The following is a 19,704-nucleotide window of genomic DNA, read 5'->3' on the forward strand; positions in this document are numbered from 1 at the left end:
GCAGGACTCTGCCCCTTCAATTTGGTGAGCCAGACAAGCAGCAGCCATCTGGGTAGCTGCATGCCAGCATGCACAGTGTCTCCAAGCCTGCTTCTTTTCTAGCAAAGAAAATGGCTTCCCTCTTTAATACACCCCAATGCTGGGGGTGGAGCTAATTTTTGGAGAAAAGGTGCAAGTTGTATGCAAGAACAAGGTAATAAAAACCCACCAGACATCATGCATTATGTTTTATATACATTGTAGAGATGCAACTGTAATCACAAAAACATGTAATCTCAAAACAGCAGCTACTTATTTACTGGTGTCAGTTTCTAAAATTTTAAATAGTTGCTAAAAAAAAAGAATATTCTTGGGTTCTATTAATCACTTTCCTTAGTAAATGTAGATTATGTGTTGGCCCCTTCCCAAACAGGAATTTATGAAGCAGTGGCACCCTTAAAAATCTGAAGCAGATGAAATAGAGGGGAGATGTTTCTTCTAAACTGCCTTGCTATACACAGTTTCTGGGTCTGATTATAGTCATTTTATGGACACCCCACTTTCATCCATCTGATATCAGATCAGTCTGTCTATGTTCTCATGCAACACTTATCATGTTCTCATGCAACACTTATCACTATTGTATCTGACCACTTCAACAAATTATCAAGGGTACATATAAATTTTTTACTTTCCATTTCTATCCTCTAGATAAGACAGGAGTGGGCAAAATATGGCCTGCGGGTCAGATCTGGCTTGCCAAGCCATTCTATCCGTCCTGTGGAGCCCTTAAAAATGTAGAAAATTTATATTTATCTGCTCCTGGCTGCCTGTCAAAGATGATAGGAGCCAGGGGCAGTAGGACCCAGGGGAAGCCAGCAGGACTCAGTAGTAAGGCCAGCCTGGCCCCACCCCACCCTTATCCCCATCCACCTTGCCCCCCCAACCAGAAGCCTTGGCCTGCCACAGCTTTCACTGCTTCCCTGCATGCCCATTGGGTGCTCCAGCACCACGTAGTCTCTGGCTATATCACCAGACTGCGGGAGCACTGGGCCCATGGTGCAATGAGGGAGGGGGGAGAGAGACAGAGAGAGCAATGATGAAGGGACAGGCTGTGTGTGTATGCGCAGTGAGGGAGGGAGAGAGAGAGAGACTGTGTGTGTGTGCAATGAGGGAGGGAGGGAGAGAGAGAGTATATGTGTGTGTTCATAGGGTGTGTCCCACATGCACACCCCACCACACACATGCACCCATACTCCCCTCCTTGCACTGCCATACACACAGGCCCCCAGATCCACATCCCCTCACGTACCCCAGCCACTCTTCCCCCGCTACATGACCCCCCACAAACCTCATACCCACCCACACTCCACATACCCACACACACACCCTTATGCTCCCTCACTCCACATCCTCCCCAACACCCCACATACCCACAGACAAAGCTATACCCACCTCTCCATGCCCCCCACAATATACAAGAGTAAGACTTCATTTTAAGCTATTGTGCAATCACTTCTATGTACGCTACACAAACACATGTAAATCAGGACAAAAATATTTTTTGAAATCAAATTAATGAATGTTGTAGATGTTTGATTTTAAGAATATAATTTGGTATTTCTCTGGTTCTGAGATGGCAAAACCTCTTGCTGAAAGGAGTATTTCTGGGAGCAAGGGGAGGGCCTCTGGTGGCAGTGGTCAGGGGACAGGGGGTAGGACTTCCGTTCACAAGATGTTGATCTGGGGGCAGGGCATCTGTCAAGGGGTGGGGCTACTGATGTGGTCCTTGACAGCTTGCCTAAATTCGGTAAGTGGCCCTCCACCCAAAATAATTGCCTGCCCCTGAGATAAGAGCATACATCAATGTGGTGGGAAGTGTGACAGTTAATTTGTGCTGGTGTTATTTGAGAGAATAGCTCAAAGAAATGGGTTTTGCATTTTCCTGTGAAAATAAACATTGCACCCCAGGTTTGAACCTATTTGTCTTTGTTCCATAGTCGGTTCCAACAACATATTAGTCCATAGTGCTTCCTTTTAAAGTCAACCCTGTAGTCTTGTTAGAGACCAATACTGTTGAAATAGATGTATAGGGTCCCTGAAAGATGGGGAGGAAGGCATTAGTTAAAGGAGGAATGTTTGAACAGTCATAGACCAAATGATCTTTCTTGGAGGAATGCATTAGTATGCCTTTCAAATGAGGAAATTAAGGGCTTAGTCCTGTGAATGCTGAGAACTTTGAAGTGTTACTGATTTCAGTGCATTTACCCTCTACTCCTCAATAGATCAAAACCCCCTGATCTGAGGGCACAAAATGAAATGAGGACTGCTGCCAGAACATTTTCTTCCTATTTCTGTTGCTGGCAGGAGTTCTAGGGTGAATGATAAAGCACAGTAAAATTAGTTTACTCTGGTAAAATTCAATTGGGAAATTAACAGCCATTCCTAATTTTTCATTCTGCAGCAAATGGCAACAAAGGAAGGTCTAAAGTTCAGATGATAAAATGCATTCTCAGAGCTTCCTGGCAAGTCCCATAATTGCTAGTTAACTTGCTTAGAAACAAATGGTCACTTATTTTGTATATATAAATTGCAGTTTATAAAACATGAGTCACTGAGCCTGACATGTCCAATTAGGTCTGATTTTTAATAGAAGTATTTATTCTTGGCCCCTCATCAGAGTACTATTCAGTGCCTTAAACACAGCTAATGAAAAGTATTTTTTGGTTATTTAAACTTCAGAAGTTCATTTACATAACAGAGGTCTTGGGGAGGTTCATGAACTCAGCTACTGCAAGGAGGAAGATTCTAGCTAGAGACAAAGATAAGGCAAGGATAAAGGGTGAACCTATAGGTTTGTTTATTTCCTAAGCAAACAGAATAGCTTAAAATATGTAAAAATGGACAGTTCTACAATTAAACTGAGATAATGGCTGAAAACAGATCATTAATTTGTAAAATTATTAGAATTTTATAGCTGTGAAAAATGTGAACGTTCAAAAAGTCGTATTAAGGGTTAAATAAGAATAATGAAAGTACTTTAGAACATTGTTGCTGAAACGCATTAAAGATCATGAGGTTAAAAAATAGTGTGTTGCCAGTGCTGTACTTAACTCTGTCCTTTATTTCTGCCTTCTGCCTTTCAACTATGGGTTCTAGGCTCTCACTGTACATTTGTGTAAACTGTGGCCAAACCACCCTAAGCAGCCTTTCCCTGCTTTCATGGTGAGTGTCAAAGACTGTAATAGCTAGAGTCTTTCTGTATGATGCACCACAGGGACATGGTATATCACTCTACCCATCGAACCTGTCAGTGTTCTTAGAAATTTTGCATTCTAAATACAAGTCAAGTTTTGTGTTTATTCAGAACACATGGGCCCGATGATCCTCCATATCTTAAATCCCTTTCTAAAATGGGCTTTCATAGATTTCATAGACATTAGGGCTGGAAGGGACCTTGGAAGATCATTGAGTCCAGCCCCCTGCCCCAGGGGCAGGAAGTTAGCTGGAGTCATAGGATCCCAGCAAGAAAAACATCCAGATTTCTCTTGAAGGCATTTAAAGTAGGTGCTTGAACCACCTCCGGTGGCAGGCTATTCCAGACTTGGGGGGCTCAGACAGTAAGAAGTTCTTCCTTATGTCCAGTCTGAAACGGTCTTACAGGAGTTTATAACCGTTCAACCTTGTCATCCCTTGGGGCGCTCTGGTGAACAAACGTTCCCCCAGGTCCTGGTGAACACCCCTTATAAACTTATAGGTGGCGATCAGATCGCCCCTGAGCCTGCGCTTTTCCAGGCTGAAGAGTCCCATAGGTCTCAGCCTCTAGTCATAAGATCTGTTTTCCTGACCTCTGATCATGCATGCAGCTCTCCTCTGGACTCTCTTGAGCTTCTCCACATCCTTTTTGAATTGTGGAGTCCAAACCTGGATGCAGTACTCCAGCTGTAGCTTCACCAAGGCCAAGTACAAGGGGAGAATGACATCCTGGGATTTGCTTGAGAAGCATCTATGAATGCAAGCCAGGGTTTTGCCCACTTTACTAGCCGCAGCATTACATTGAAGGCTCATGTTCATCTTGTGGTCAATCCTGACCCCCAAGTCCCTCATCCATAGTGCTAGTCAGCGTAGCACTGCCAAGCCTATACACATGCTGCAGGTTTTTCCTCCGAAGGTGGAGACCTTTGCATTTTTCAGTGTTAAACACCATCAGGTTCTCATACGCCCATTTCCTGAGCCTGTCAAGTCAGCCTGAATTACCCCCCTGTCCTCAGGTGTGGATGCTTTACCCCAAAGTTTGGTATCATTGGCAAATTTGGCTAGTCTGCTTCTGACTCCAATGTCCACATCATTAATGAAGAGGTTGAACAATATGGGTCCAAGGACAGAGCCTTGGGGGACCGCACTTGTCACAGGACACCATGACAATTGACTTCTGTCAACCACCATCCTCTGGGTCTGACTACGGAGCCAAATCTTCCTAGACAAAAGAAGTTGGAAGAGTGGCTGCTGGTTAAATCAGTGGAGACAAAAGGATGCAACAGAAAGGACTTGTTTCTTTCATGTGATAGCAAGTGGGCAGTCTGTCCACCAAGAAGGAGACGATAGATGAGGTTCAGAGCTCAGGCTGATGTTTGATACCATAGCGCAGGGCTGTCCAACTGGTGGCTCACAGGCCACACGTGGCTTGCAAAGAGTGAAGCTGTGGCCCTAGGGCTTTCACCTGGATGTTGCTCCCCCATCGCTCTGGCTGCAACAGCAGCTGAAGTCTCCAGGCTCCCCCTCCTTCCTCCAGCTGCCACTTCCTGCCCTAGCCTTAGAGTCTGGAGGAGTGTAGCACAGCAAGGGAGGTGAAGGTGTCTAGGTCACATGTGGGGGGAGGGTTATCAGAGCATGTGTTGCAGCAGGGGGCAGAGGAGGACCATGCCTGCTCAATGCAGCAGTGTGGGGGTGTGGAGAGAGGGAGTACCTGGTGTAATGGTTGGGGGCAGAACTGTACCCAGACTCCTGGCTTCCCTGTGTGAACTTTTAGTATCGGGCCCCCCTTTGCCAGGGATAATGATAATAATAATTTTTAAATTACCATTTTCAGGGGGCCCTTTCTGTCCAGGCCCCGGGCAGCCACCTGGTTTGCCCATGACTGTGTCCAGCCTTGGTTGCGGGGGGGAGGGTCCATGTGATCTAGCGGCCTGTGGCTGTCCTGATACAGCCTGAATGGCATGCGGCCCCTGCTCCTAGGGGCTTAGAAGTTGGACAGCTCTACCTTAGTTGAGAAATTTCTGACTGACTGCTATAGAATTTTTTAATTAGTCTTCTAAATTCTTGACTTTTCTCCATTTGTTTGTTAACCGGGCTGTGAATGTCCTAGCTTCTGAACTTTGAAACTAAAGAAAACCACAGTGCTTTAAAAACAAAACCAAATCAGGGATTGCTTGGAATAACAGAATATTTAGGATCCAGTGAGTCAACTGTACCTGCACTAGAGTTGGATTAGGAATGCTTTTGACCTGAATCTTTGCATGTTATCAGCCAAAGTGATTTGGATTTCTGTTCCCTGCACGCACAAAAAAATTAAGTGTGTTTATATGTATTGGAGGGATGGGGGAAAAAATGAAAAATGGATAAATATCAGCCAAAGGCCAATACAGGCCAACAGAGGTCACAGGCCTTATAGAGCATATGCCTGTAACTCTCTCTCATTGAGAACAATAACAACCTAAATGTTAGCTTCATTGATAAGGAGGCTCACTAGTTCAAAGACAACAGGGAGAATTGTTGCCCACTAGTCTAGCTGTCATAAAAAAAAATCAGAAATATTTTCTTGGAACCTTCTTGTAAATCATGAGCAAGAACATTAAAACAGCTTTTGCCAAGAGAACTGCATCAAATATTTATACAGCCCAGTGAAAATAGCTTTTTGTGCACAGTGGGGGATCATCTCTGCCTTAATAAAAAATGCAGCGATAATGGAACATTTTCTGTTAAAGGAAGGTGATTTAACCTTTATGATCTGAACCTTCACTTGGACGAAGAATGAGTTGCATGAGCTAGGAAGGTGGAAAGGAAAATGACACCACCAACTGAGCAATATTTGAAGGAGGGTTTGTTTTAATATCCTCATGGGCCATGTGGTCCAGGGACCATTGCTAGTGCAGTGTTTGAATATAGCAGTTTGCCTGCTTAGTATCTGAGAATTGACTGGCTAAGTGTAACACACTGGCTTCCAAGAGATTAATCACAACAAACAAGATTAATGAAAAAAGAATGGAGAAAAAGTTAAATACCTGGCAGAACAGATGGTATTTTGCTACTGTAGACAACTGCAACTGTAAAAGGCTGTCCCTTGGGGTTGCTAGCAGGGTTTTAGATGGCTGCTTTTCCAGACTTGACACACAGTGCTCAGTCCCAAACACACACGTCCATGTGTGCTAGGAGGTCGCATGCTTATTCATTTTTTGTGGGCAGAAACTGCCTACACACAAACGGGCTCCTTGCATCTCTGCATTCATTCTGCTACAAGCTTTCTTCTTGTATTGAACCCCAAAAACTGCACAGGAGCCAAAATAAGGGTTCTCAAATTTATATGGGAGATTCAAGGTGGGGGGGAGGGTCACAGGCCAATGGGCTAAGGAGGTTGGAAAAAACCTGGGTGAGCAAACATTAAGGTATATATGTTTAGAATATACATAATGGACAATACCAATGACTCGGTGATAAAAATCCTTCAGGGACAGATAGCAAAATAACAAATAGGGGACATTAACAACGTAATGCAATACGCTGAAGAAACCTTAAACCCTTCCTTAACTTCAAGCGGGCTCTAAAACCAGTCTTTAGTCTCACAGAACATTCAGTTATTGTGAATCTGGGCTCCCTGTTTCACTGCTGTGGCTTGCAGTCAGCCCTGCTGCAACTTCTGGGTCTCAGCAGGCATCTTGCCTGCTGCTGCTTTTCTTCCTCCCCACCTCTACTTCATCCTTCTTTCCCCAGCAGCCTTCTGGGAATGGTAGTCCCTGATATGACATTACAGTCTGTTACACTCCCACCCTACTCTGTCAGGGACACTTGGTGGCTCTTCCTGACCCTATTGCTTGTGCCCCCCCTCACCTGTTGGTGCCCTCCCCATCCCCAGGGATGTATGCCTCTTCACTCAGGTTTCCCCCACTTTTTTGATTTACCTCACCACAACTATGTCTTCTTTGATATCTAGGGGTCAGCCATTCAGGCTTTGAAGATGTTGGGCAGAGTTAAGAAGTCAGTTGTAGGGCTACAAGTTGTTAATAGGGATGTGAAAGGTTAAATGGTTAATTGTTTAACCAATGCACCCAGTGATAACCGGTCAGCTTACCAGTTATCCTTTAGTTTGGGGCAGGGTAAAGGGAAGGAGGGAAGGGAAGCCACATAGTGCCCCAACAGGAACCAGAAGGTGGCAGGGCAGGCAGGAGGAAGGGAGGGGAAGGGGGACTAGTACCATGGCCTATGAGATTCATAGATTCATAGATGCTAGGGTCAAGATGAAAGAGAAAAACAGTAGGTGGCTTAATGACGCATCAATTAAACAATTAGCTGCTTGTTCACAAGTCCTGCCCCCCAACCATGACTTCCAGCCTGGGGCTTAATATGGGCTGTGTTATCTGGCCAGGCTTGCCACTGCCTCCTTCCTGCCCCTCCTCCCCCACCCCGTCAAAGGGTCCTGGGAGCTGCTTCCAGCAGTAGTTGTGTCCAAGCTGCTGTGTAATTGGTTAACTGTTTAACCAATGTAATTAGAGGAGGTTAAACAGATAATTTTTTAATGATGTTTACATACCTAGACTTGTTAAATGGTGTCATCAAATGTTTTGTTGACCTGTTGACAATTTTGGAGGTGCTGGAAACCTTGCCTTTACTAAACAGATGCCAGGGGCTATATGCATCTTGGTTTTTCCTCCTAGTTTTCTGATTTTCCTAGAAATGAAGTGAGTTTTGCTTATAGATGCTAGAGCATTCTTGAAATTTTAGAATTGACTGGATGTAGCATTTTTAAGTTGCTCCATTACACCCAAACAGAGGAACGTGAATCAGGTTGACTGGAGAGGTTGGCCAGAAATGGGCTAATTTTCAAAACACTGCATACCATCCATGTGCATATGTGAATGCTCCAACTTGTTCATGAGTAGGTTACAATCCACTGGACAGAAGCATATCTTATGATTTAAGTGAGTGAAAATGTGGATGTGCCAATTTTTTATTTGAACCCTCAAGTAGCAGGCACGTGAATGGATGGAGCTATAGATGCAGTTGTGCACATGTGTGAAAACATACTAGTGTAAGCATGTGAAATGTATTTAATTGAATTTTACATAAAGTATATGTAACATGTACACATGTATATAACCCAGGGGTGGGCAAAATGGTGGATCTGGTCAGTGGCCAGACTCCATTTCCCAGCAGCCTCTGTCTACCTTGCTGCAGCCAGTTTTCATGGAGACCCCAGAAGTGGTGGGGCCAGGGTTTCCATGGACACCAGCCTGAGCAGCACTGGCAGGGTATGCAGCTGGGTGGGGAGCTGCTCCAGGGCTGGGGCCAGGATCAGGCGGTGGTGATAGCACAGGCCGGAGGTAGGGCAGAACTGCATTCTGCTGCCCACATGCCCCAGGCAGGGGCATGCAGGCAGCAGATCACCGCTGTGCTCCAGCTCTGAACCATGCTATCACCACCACAAAAAATTGGCCTCAACCCCAGCCCTGGAACATCTCCCCACCCAGCCGTGTACCCTGCCAGTGCAGCTTGGGCTGGTGTCCATGGAAACTGTGGCCCCATGCTGTCATGGCCCCACCACTCCTGGGGTCTCTATGGGAAATGGCCACAGTGAGATGGGCAGCAGCTTCTGGAAAATGAAGTCCACTATGGGCCCAATCTGGCCTGTGGGCCAGACTTTGCCTGCCCCTGATATATCACCTTTCTTCTATAGCTTAGGTATAAACAGGAGTGTGAGTAATGTGTGAGTCTGAGGTAGATTGCAGATGTTTGCTAAATCCTGTCTTTTTCTTTGATCCTTGGTATCACAAACTCCACAATATTTTGAAGTGTTTGTGGAATGCCATGCATGTTTTCTTGATTTTTTTCTTGATATGATATTTGTGGTCTCAACAGATAAGATTTGTGGCATTAAGCTGAATTCAGTCGTATCATTCTTCTGCCTTATGAATGTGATGTAAAATGTATTTCTTCCGTGTTACAGTAGGGGCAGGATTGCACGATACAATAATGATTTTCAAGTGGCACTCTCTAAACAATGAGTTTCTTTCCCACCCATGAAAGGCTCGAAGCCAAAATGGCTGAAGAGAAGTAATCACTGAAAATTAACATCCCTCATAGGTATGCTAAACAGCCAGGCAAACAAATCCTTGTTGATACATGAGCCAGGCCTGTCCAGACAATGATGACTTATATCTCAAAAAAAAAACCAGTAAGAATAATACCTGAGAACAGGGTATTCAGGGAAAGACATGTATCACAATGGGGAAATTAAGTTGGAGACAGTATCTTTAGAATATTGGATTAGTAATCCTAATGTCTGAACAGATGTAAATATTATCCTCATAATTAGATCAGGAAAGTCTTGTGGTCTGGTAAACATACATACTTGGGGGACAGGAAGTAACAGGCATAATAGAGGTTTCCTAAGAATCCAGTGTATGAGGTATGTAAATGACCAGATAAGAAACATACTTAAGCCTTGCCAGAAGAGCAATTGTTGGTCTACAGCAGTGGTCACCAACTGGTTGATCCCGATTGACTGATCGATCAGGGAGTGCCTGACAGTCGATCTCAGATCTCAGAGGCTCTGCAATTGGGAGCAGTGGGACACACGTGGGAAGCAACTGGGACACAGTCCGGGAGTGGCAGAATGTAGGAGTGGTAGGACACACGTGGCTGGGCTGAGCCGTGCCCCCCGCCACCAGAGCCAGGCTGGATGAGTAGGACGATCCCCCTCTGCATCCCCCACCACCGGATGAATGGGGCCCCTGACAGGATGGGATAGGGAAGGGTCAGAACCTGGGCAGTTCATCCAGATGTGCAGGGGGACTTCTGCTGCTGCAAGCACCCCGGTGGAGGCCGGGGGGGCCGATGCCTCCCAATCTGTGCGCGGGGCAAGGCAGCTGCTGCTGTGTGCTGGGCTTTGCACTTCAAGTCCCACTGCAGCTCAGGGCTTGGGGTGCAAAGCCCATTGCAGTAGCAGCCACCTCACCTCGCAGACAGATTGGAGGGGCACGTGCCCCCCGGACCTCTGCCAGGGTGCATGCAGCAGTGGGAGCTCCTCCGTGCACCTGGATGAGCCACCAGGGTTCTGAACCTCCTCTGGCCTGGCCTGGCCAGGGCCTCACTTGCCCCTGCCGCACTCCCTCCCTTACTGCAGGAGCCTTGATCTGCCCCCCTTTCCCTCCAGACTGACCTGGTGGGCAGGGGGGTGCGGTATATCCTAGTTTGCCCTTTACTTCAAAAAGTGATCTTCACCTTAAAAAGCGTGGTCTACAGTTTCCTGTGCATAAGGTATTTTAGTTCCCCAGTAGCTTAGCTGGGCAAGTCAAGCTAACAGTCCAGAAAAGGACTTTCCCTTGCAGAGAAGGGAAGCTGCATTTTTGGACCATAGGGCAAAGAGACAAGGTTAAGGTAAAATTATTGTTATGATATTTTCTTTTGTTTGTTTCTTCTTATGTGTCTCTATCTGTATCTCAACGTATGGTTACTGACTTCTTACATTTACTCTTGTTTTTATAGTAAACCTTTTTTTTTGTTATTTTTTACAACACAGTTATTGTCAGTGATAATTGTGATCTCAGAGCATTTGGCCATAAAGTCAGATGTCTTCCAAGGAAAGGGCTCTTATCTTTTCTGAGCATGTAACCAGACAAAGGATCTGATTCTTCTAGCTGGTAAAATCCCCTCTGCTCAAAGTTGCTAAGACTTGGGTGAGATGGATAAGACTGAGGTGCCAGAGTGGCCAAGGAGTTGGTTCCTAGCACATCTCAGGTGGTTCTCAGTGGTCAAGCAGAAGATGGCAGAGAGGGTGGGTTTGGGTGGAAGAGCACCCCTGTAGATGTGAAACATACCTCTGAGAGTATGTTTCACATGCCTGCCTTGGAAAATTAAAGTGCTTATTTGAGTAGTGACATTTATTCTGTTGTCTCAGATTTGGTAGGGGTACATCCAAAATAGTAACTTGAATTACTTCCTGCTTCTGAAGGTAGGCCCTGTAAGTGTAATTTTTAAATTAAATATACAAAGTAACTGTTGGCCAACCATCTGCTGACTTGCACACTTTTGAGCACTATATTTGAATTTCACATTTTTCTAACCTGTAGGCCAGCTGCTTGGTGGCATGTTAGCTATTCTTAACCACAATTTTTTCTCTCCTTCTTTGAATCGAATGTGACGGGCTAGCTGGCAGTGACTTAGCCCAGGGGTTTTGAAAGGGCAAAAGATGATTGGAGGACTTGGGATTCCCTTTCCTCACCAATCAGGCCCCAGAGACTCGCCCCTTGGGTCACCTGGAGGGGGATAAAAGGGGCAGCGCAGCTGACTCACGGGAGACCAGCGAGGGGCCATAAGGAAGGAGATTCAAAGAGCTGGCAAGAGCTGGGCCACCAGGGTGGGAGCAGTTGCCCCAGAAGAGCCTGAAGGAGAGAGACCTGCAGGCAGCAGTTGGACCCTCAGCAGCGTGGCATGAGCCCAGCAGGAAAGGCTCCCCGCTGGGCTCCAGGATCCCCTAGGAGAGGCTGTGGCCAGCAGGAGAGGATCCCCAGCTCCAGCAAGGATCTGAGCAGTGACCTGAGAGGTTCCCAGCTGTGCTTCCAGCTCCTACAATAATAGGGCAGGCAGCTCCACATGAGGCCGGGGCTCTGGGAAGGTCAAGACCCCTAGCAGCCTGGAGAAGTGCTAGCACTTGTGGCTGTGTGGTAGTGGTTTCTGCCTACCATGTGGGAGATCCAAGTTCAAGTTCAAGTTCCATTTGGGGTGAGTGAGCTAACAGGGAGAAGTTCTTCTTGCAGTGGAAAGGGGCCATTGTGTTTTCTCTATCCAGGTAACTAGGCCCTATATTCCTTGTCATTTGATATTTTGTATTCTGTGCCTTTTATATTTCACCAACCAGTATTGTTTGTTCTGCTGTTTGTGTTTTACATTTTGGTTAACCCTATCTTTTGTCAACTGGATGAATATGTCTATGATTGTAAGTGTCTAACCTTTGTTGAATCCTGCCCCCTGAGGGAATTGTAGTGTCCCCTGTACCCCCTGGTCTATACTGGTTATGTTCCCAGTATTATGCCTTAAAAGGTATTTGGTTAAGTCCCCATTGGTGGTCTGACTCTGCTCTATAGGGGGAGGAGAGTCCCTACACCTCTCACAGCGCTTGTGCACTTGCTTTGATCCCTTCAATCGAAGAGGGGGTACCTCTTGGTGTACTGCCTGGGTTACACGAGAGTCATCCATCTTGGCTAAAAAGAAGAGGGGGAAAAATACCCTAAAAGGTTTTCTAGCTCATTATTGGAATGCCACTTTAGTCTAGTTTGGAGCTTGGTCCATGAAGGGCATAATTCACTGATCAAGCTTCTCAGATTCCCCATTTTTTATTCTTAGAGGCTAGGGACGGAAATTACACATAAACCAGTATAAATTTGTTCATTTGCTTATCATTGGTTCAATCTATGCATCTTAGACTAACCTGCAAAGTTTGAATTGTTTCAGCCTCGGGCTTTTTGACTGTCTGTACTTAACCATAGTGATCGTGGGATGGTCACAGGACATCAAAGGGAAGAGAAGAAGGTGGTGCACTTCTCTAGCTCTTTGGGTTTACAGATAGAACCCTAAAAAAATTGCAAACGAGATGCTTTTATTTTTCACCTTTAGGCATAAGCTTACTAACATAACCTCCATTACTACTGACATGATTATTTGCACATGCCATCGCACTCATAAAGGCTAGGGACAGAAGTTACAAATAAACTGGCTTAAGTCATCAGAAACCGGTTTAAATCTATAACAGAACATAAATTCAGTGCATGTAAGCCAGTTTCAAAGTGGCTAAAACTGGTTTAAGATAAACTTGGTTGAATGTAGTATCAGGCTTAACTGATTTGGGTCAAACTGATTTATGAAACTTCTGTCCCAGACCCCTTCCTGGTTCAAGTTAAATCACAGCCCCCCTGCATCCCAGCATGCTTTCCAGCCCTGGGCTGGGTTGTACTGTCGGCTGCAGCAGAAAAGGGTGGGGGCTTGGAGGCTGGAGGCTGGGGTCAGGGAGGGAGGTTAAACACCCCTTTCTCCTGCTCAAACTTATTGCTGGCTGTGACTGTGGACTACTAATCCCAGAGGCACCTGGAAGCAGCCTATACCTAGAAGCAGGAAGAGTCCTGCTGCTGTGAGTCTGGACTGCAAATCCCAGAGACCTCAGGGGCACCAGGAAGAGGAAGTGAACATACAGCTCATGTTGGCTACATGCCAGAGAGCTGTGTTCTAGCACCCCCCAGCTTCTGGCCTGAGCCACTGCAGGCATGTGGTTGCATTCCCTGAATCAAAAGTAAGTGTGTGTCCAGTTGTTTTTCAGTTTAATCTCTGCAGTCTAGACTAACCTGCAAAGATTGAATAAATTCAGACTCAGGCTTTTTGACTATCTGTACTTAGCCTTAGCGTTTAATGATTTGACCAACTATACAGGAAAGGGTAGTTCATGTAAACAGAGGCAAGGTGTAAGCATTTACACCTTCAGCTTTGCTCCATGTAACTGCAGAGACTCAATTGAACTGACTTTATTGGAAGGTGAATTTTAGTGAAGGGCTTTGATAGATTCATAGATGTTAGGGTTGGAAGGGACTTCAATAGATCATCGAGTCTGACCCCCTGCATAGGCAGGAAAGAGTGCTGGGTCTAGATGACCCCAGCTAGATGCCTATCTAACCTCCTCTTGAAGACCCCCAGGGTAGGGGAGAGCACCACCTCCCTTCGGAGCCCGTTCCAGACCTTGGCCACTCGAACTGTGAAGAAGTTCTTCCTAATGTCCAATCTAAATCTGCTCTCTGCTAGCTTGTGGCCATTATTTCTTGTAACCCCCGGGGGCGCCTTGGTGAATAAAAACTCACCAATTCCCTTCTGTGCCCCCGTGATGAACTTATAGGCAGCCACAAGGTCGCCTCTCAACCTTCTCTTGCGGAGGCTGAAAAGGTCCATTTTCTCTAGTCTCTCTTTGTAGGGCTTGGTCTGCAAGCCCTTAACCATACGAGTGGCCCTTCTCTGGACTCTCTCCAGGTTATCCACATCCCTCTTGAAGTGCGGTGCCCAGAATTGCACTCAGTACTCCAACTGCGGTCTGACCAGTGCCTGATAGAGGGGAAGTATCACCTCCTTGGATCTATTCGTCATGCATCTGCTGATGCACAACAAAGTGCCATTGGCTTTTCTGATGGCTTCGTCACACTGCCGACTCATGTTCATCTTGGAGTCCACTAGGACTCCAAGATCCCTTTCCACTTCCGTGCCACCCAGCAGGTCATTCCCTAGGCTGTAGGTGTGCTGGACATTTTTCCTCCCTAGTGGACATTTTTCCTCCCTAGGAACAAAGCCCCTAGGCTTTGTTTTATGATAATTTAATTGTTATAAATTCATCATCCGAGAAGCTCCCTTTTGCATTAACTTCAAAACATCCTGTTCTGGATTATACCTGGTATCCATAGAGATGCACAAGATACAAGGAGGTGCAAGAAGCCACATTCCTGCCTCCAATGCAGGGGCATGCTCCATGTAGCATCCCATGAGTTCAAGACATCTCAAAAGAGAGGAGCTGCAGTCACAGCAGTACAGAGTCGTCTGGGCAAGTACATTTTCAGGAGTGCTGCAAGCAGAGCCATCCCTGGTGGGGGGCAAATCAGGGCAAGCACTCTGGGCCCTGCACTTTGGGGGTCCCACAGAGCTGGGTGGAGAGGCCGCGGGTCCTCCCGTTTTTGGTGCTGGCTACCATGTTTGAAGTGTAGCCCACCCACCTGCCCTGCGGGTTGGAAGTTTCTTTCACTGTGTTCTGGCCAGAAATTCCAGCCGCCACCCTCCTTCCGCATCTGGTATGCCACAATGTTCAATTACCCGCATAAGTGTGCCATGGGATGCGAAAGGGGGCCCCACACAGGCTGATTTGCCCTGGGCCCCACATCCTGTTAGGGTCATCTCTGGCTGCAAGGGCTACTTTTCTTGAATGACTGGGAATTTCAATTAGTATTGTCTCAAGCTCTGTTACTTGGTGCTATGACTTCACACTACCTGCTTTGTGGGTTATTGGCAAAAATCAGCAATTGAGCTTAGAGTTTTATCACTGTCATATAAAAGAAGGTTTTACAGGAACTCTCTCCTATTATCTTGGTGCACTTAGGTGATTAGGTCAGCATTAATGAAAATGTAATTATTAAAGAAATACTGTGTGGAGAATCTATGTTTTGTCTGGGCAGATGTGAATGATTTGAAAACCTTAAATAAGAGAATTGATAGAATCCTCCACAGAGTATTAGAAAATAGAAAATAGGTTTTGGCTCAGACTGAAGCCTTGTTTGTCTCTAATTTATATAATTTACTTTCAGTATCTCTAATACAAAAGTGACATAAAATAATAACAGGTTTACTGAATAAAACATAAGCTTAGACTTTCTCTAAGGAAAATCCATCACTAGGTGTTTTTTTTCCCCCCTGATTGCATTCAGAACTTGAAAGCAAGCTTGTGTGACCTTCATTAGACAGATGTTAATGGCTTATCAGCTCAAGGACCTATTGTTCTCCAAACATCTGGCTCATCCCAAAACAATAAATGGCATCAATGTGTGGAATATAATTCCCTATAAAAATGCATGGAAACCTTGATGTAAAATATCATACTTTTTTGGGAGAGGGAGAAAAAAGGACTAATTGAGGTCTTTGTAATTGGTTATTCAAAATAAATGTGTAAGGAGCTATTTTAAGGCAGATAGGCTGAAAAAATGTTTTTCAAACAATGTAAAAAGATTTCAAAATATATTACATTATAAACAGTATACAGGCAGTATTATAAGCAGTCTAGTACTTCATAATCATCAGTGATAGCTCTTGAAGTATATGCTGATTATTTTGTGGTTGGGATTATTTATATTACAAGGTACAGTATCAAAATTTCCTTTCAATTATTTATCTTACAAAATAGCTCCATAACGGAGCACACGGAAAAATGTTGTGAAAAAGAATGCTTGCGTATGATGGTGACTTCTTTTTATGGAGTGCATTATTAAGACTTGAGAAAATATGCTGCTCAAATCTTCTTTTTACTTATTTATGAAAACTGGAGAAATGCTGAATATGTAACGTATGTGTGTGATTGAAAACAGTGGTATACGAGGCATAATCACCACAGTGCCTTCATAATCAATGCAATATATGTGAACATGTCTTTGCTGTCACACAATCTGTAATTTGCATATGCCAGATCTTCCTTTGTGCACATAGACCAAGTACTGTACTTACCTAAATCCAAGATGACTTTTAATTTTAGAGAGATTCTATACATGGAAAATTTATTTGTACAGAATCATATTATTGGAGGGTCATCTTAAATTCATGCTCCCAACCACTGCAGCGGGGCAAGCAGTGGCAAGAGGCAGCAGTTGGGGGGGGGGGGGGCGGGGCAGGCTGCAGGGGTGTCAAGTGGCCTGACCCCTGCCCTTTGCCACCTGCCCCCCACACAGTGCATGCACCCCCCTGACCCCTGTCCTCCCGCCTGCCCCCACTCCCACTGGTCCCTGCCCTGGCTGTTGCCTCTGTTCCCCTCTACCTTTTCCCATCCCACTCATCTCCCTCCACCACTTACCTTCTAGCTCTGGCTCCACTCTAACCCAGGCCATGGACACATAGTCGCTCTGGCCAGCAGTAATGGTTGCAGCAGCAGTAACTCTGGCCTCAATGCTGGAGTTGGCTCTGAAGCTGCTCTCACCATCACCACTGGTGTGTGGCTGAACAAGTACCAGAGTAACTCTGTGCTCTGTGCCCTGGGCTAGAGTGCGGCCAGAGTTGGGGTCATAGTTGGAGGGTAAGCAGCAGTGGATGGGGATGGCGGGGGGATGGGGCAGAGTGCAACAGAGGGGAGGTGGTGGGTGGAGGCAGCATCTCTGAGTCCCACCATGGGTTGGGGCCAGAGTTGGAGACACAGCAGCTGCCTGGCTCCCCAGCTAGTACTCAAATCCAAAGCATGGGGCCTCCCCCCCATATTAAATAAGAAAAATAACCTTATCTTGGATTCAAGTAAATACAGTATTTACACTTGCAGGTACGTATGGAATTACTTGCCTCGGGTGGATAAATGGTTGAACTTATTAACATTAGAAGCATAAGTAGGAAAGTCTTTAAAATGTTGGTGCTGCATAGAACTTATTTTATGCACTTCATCCATTAAGTATAACTATGAACATCCCAGCAGTCCAATTGGATTGGAGCCCAGGATAGGCACACTTCATTTCACCTGATTAAACTGAAGTAGCTGTGGTGTTAAAAGCAAACTCATGGAAGCATGTAGCAGTTTGTGACATGACAATGAGACTGGCTCTTTAGTGAACAGGGATACTCTTAAAACGTCCAGATTAATTAGTCCAACTTATTTTAGCAGACTTAGACTGTCCAGGAATCTCTGCTGGTTTCTTTTTATTAGCAAGCTGGGAAGATGATCTGATTATGAACATTAGCTAAATAAAATGTCTTGCTGTATGCAGGGTGTCTGCCACAAAGGTTACACAAAACCTCTTGATTTTTTTTGCACAGATTCCTTACAGGGATCGATAGATGGTGTGTTTATCTTTGAGGATCTTGCCATCGAAGACAGTAAAACAATACAGCCGTACGATGCTATTGTTGTTGAACAATGGACTATTTTGGAGGTAAGTATGTAGTTTACTATTCTTTTATTTCCTCCCTCACTATATTTTCCTAAATCACAAGCCAACAAAATGGTGAAGCAATCTCTGTTATACTGTGTTTATCTCTACTTCAGCAATAACACATAGGTTACTGAAGTAAAGGAATGAGGGTCTGACAACATAATGATATGGAAAATTAACCACAAGTTGGATGTGTACGCTTATATTTTGACATGCTCACAATGTCTTCCTAGTGTTGTATATTGTAGGTGTCACTTAAATTATATGGGAGAATTTGATGGGGAGTGGCAAGGGATAGAGCTCAGGACCTTCTGTTCCAAAAATATTGGCCGCTATTAGAAAAAGAAAATCTCCATTAGTTGTCAGGGCAACATAATCGCATCTATCACTATGGTGGTAGTACCAAAGAAAGAATCACTTTAGATAGGTATGAGTACAATATGTATACACACAAACTAGTCATTAGCTTCCCAATGACCCCTTTTGGCCACCATAAGAGGCACTGTCAAATTTTCAATAGGCCTGTCTCTTTGGTCAGAAGTTTCAGTGTTTGCAGATTAATAGAGAAGAATTGGGGGAAAAATGCAGAAAGAAACAAGCATATGGTATATTGGCTAATTAACAATGCCCAGGGAAATAGATTCTTTCATAAATTTCATAGATTTTCAGGGTCAGAAGGGATCATTGAGCAGCAGATCATTGAGTCCGACCACCTGCCCTGGGCAGGAAAGAGTGCTGGGGTCAGATGACCCCAGCCAGTGTTTGTCCAGTCTCTTCTTAAAGACCTCCAAGGTAGGGGAGAGTACCACCTCCCTTGGAAGCCCATTCCAGATTCTGGTAATCGTTACCATAAAGAAGTTCTTCCTAATGTCTAGTCTAAATCTGCTCTCTATCTGTTTGTGGCCGTTGTTTCTTATTACTCCAAGGGGTGCCCTGGTAAACAGAGTATCACCTATTCCTTGCTTCCCCTCCCTCCCCCCCCCAGATTTGTAGATGGCCACGAAATCCCCTCTCATCCTTCTCTTATGGAGGCTGAGGAGATCTAGGTCCTTCAACCTCGCCTCATAGGACCTATCCTGCAGGCCTCTAATCATACGAAAGAATGCAGTACTCCAGCTGCGGCCTTACCAGTGCCACACAGAGAGGAAGTATCACCTCCCTACACCTGTTCATGCTGCACCTGTTAATGCATGATAGTGTCCGGTTAGCTCTAATGATTATTTTGTCACATTGTCAACTCACGCTCATCTTTGAGTCAACTATGACTCCGAGATCCCTTTCTGCTGCTATGCTGCTTAGAAAGTTTCCCCCGATCTGTATGTGTGTTGGTGATTCCTCCTCCCTAGGTGGAGTACTCTGCACTTTTCCTTGTTAAACTGCATCCTATTTGGTTCTGCCTACTTTTCCAGCTTGTCCAAATCTACCTGAATCCACTCCCTGCCCTCCAGTGTGTCTGCTTTGCCCCATAATTTGGTGTAATCTATGAAGTTGGACAGTGTGCTCACTACACCCTTGTTCAAATCACTGATGAAGATGTTGAACAATACTGGCCTGAGGACCAAGCACTGGGGGACACCACTGCCCACATCCTTCCAGGTCAATACCGACCTGTCCACCACCACTTTCTGGGTGCGTCCTATTAGCCAATTTGCCACCCACCTGACTGTGTAATCAGCTAAGTCACAACCTCTCAGTTTTTTTATGAGAATGGGATGTGACACTATATCAAAGGCTTTTTAAAAATCCAAGTATATGACAACCACCCTGGCTCTTGCATCTAAGCAGTTTGTGACCTGATCATAAAAAGAAACAAGGT

The 19,704-nt window shown here is 45.2% G+C and overlaps 1 protein-coding gene across 4 annotated transcripts in view; it reads left to right on the plus strand.

Annotated features, from left to right (window-relative positions):
• Positions 1–19,704, plus strand: part of RFTN1 (raftlin, lipid raft linker 1) — a 146,294-nt gene that overhangs the window by 102,907 nt on the left and 23,683 nt on the right. For all 4 annotated transcript variants that reach the window (XM_014603052.3, XM_006262383.4, XM_019498083.2 and 1 more), the window contains exon 7: positions 17,773–17,888. In XM_014603052.3, the coding sequence (XP_014458538.1) occupies positions 17,773–17,888 (116 nt within the window). The remainder of the gene's footprint in view (positions 1–17,772; positions 17,889–19,704) is intronic.

The sequence above is a fragment of the Alligator mississippiensis genome, chromosome 5 (genome assembly GCF_030867095.1).
Source record: "Alligator mississippiensis isolate rAllMis1 chromosome 5, rAllMis1, whole genome shotgun sequence".
NCBI lineage: Eukaryota > Metazoa > Chordata > Crocodylia > Alligatoridae > Alligator > Alligator mississippiensis.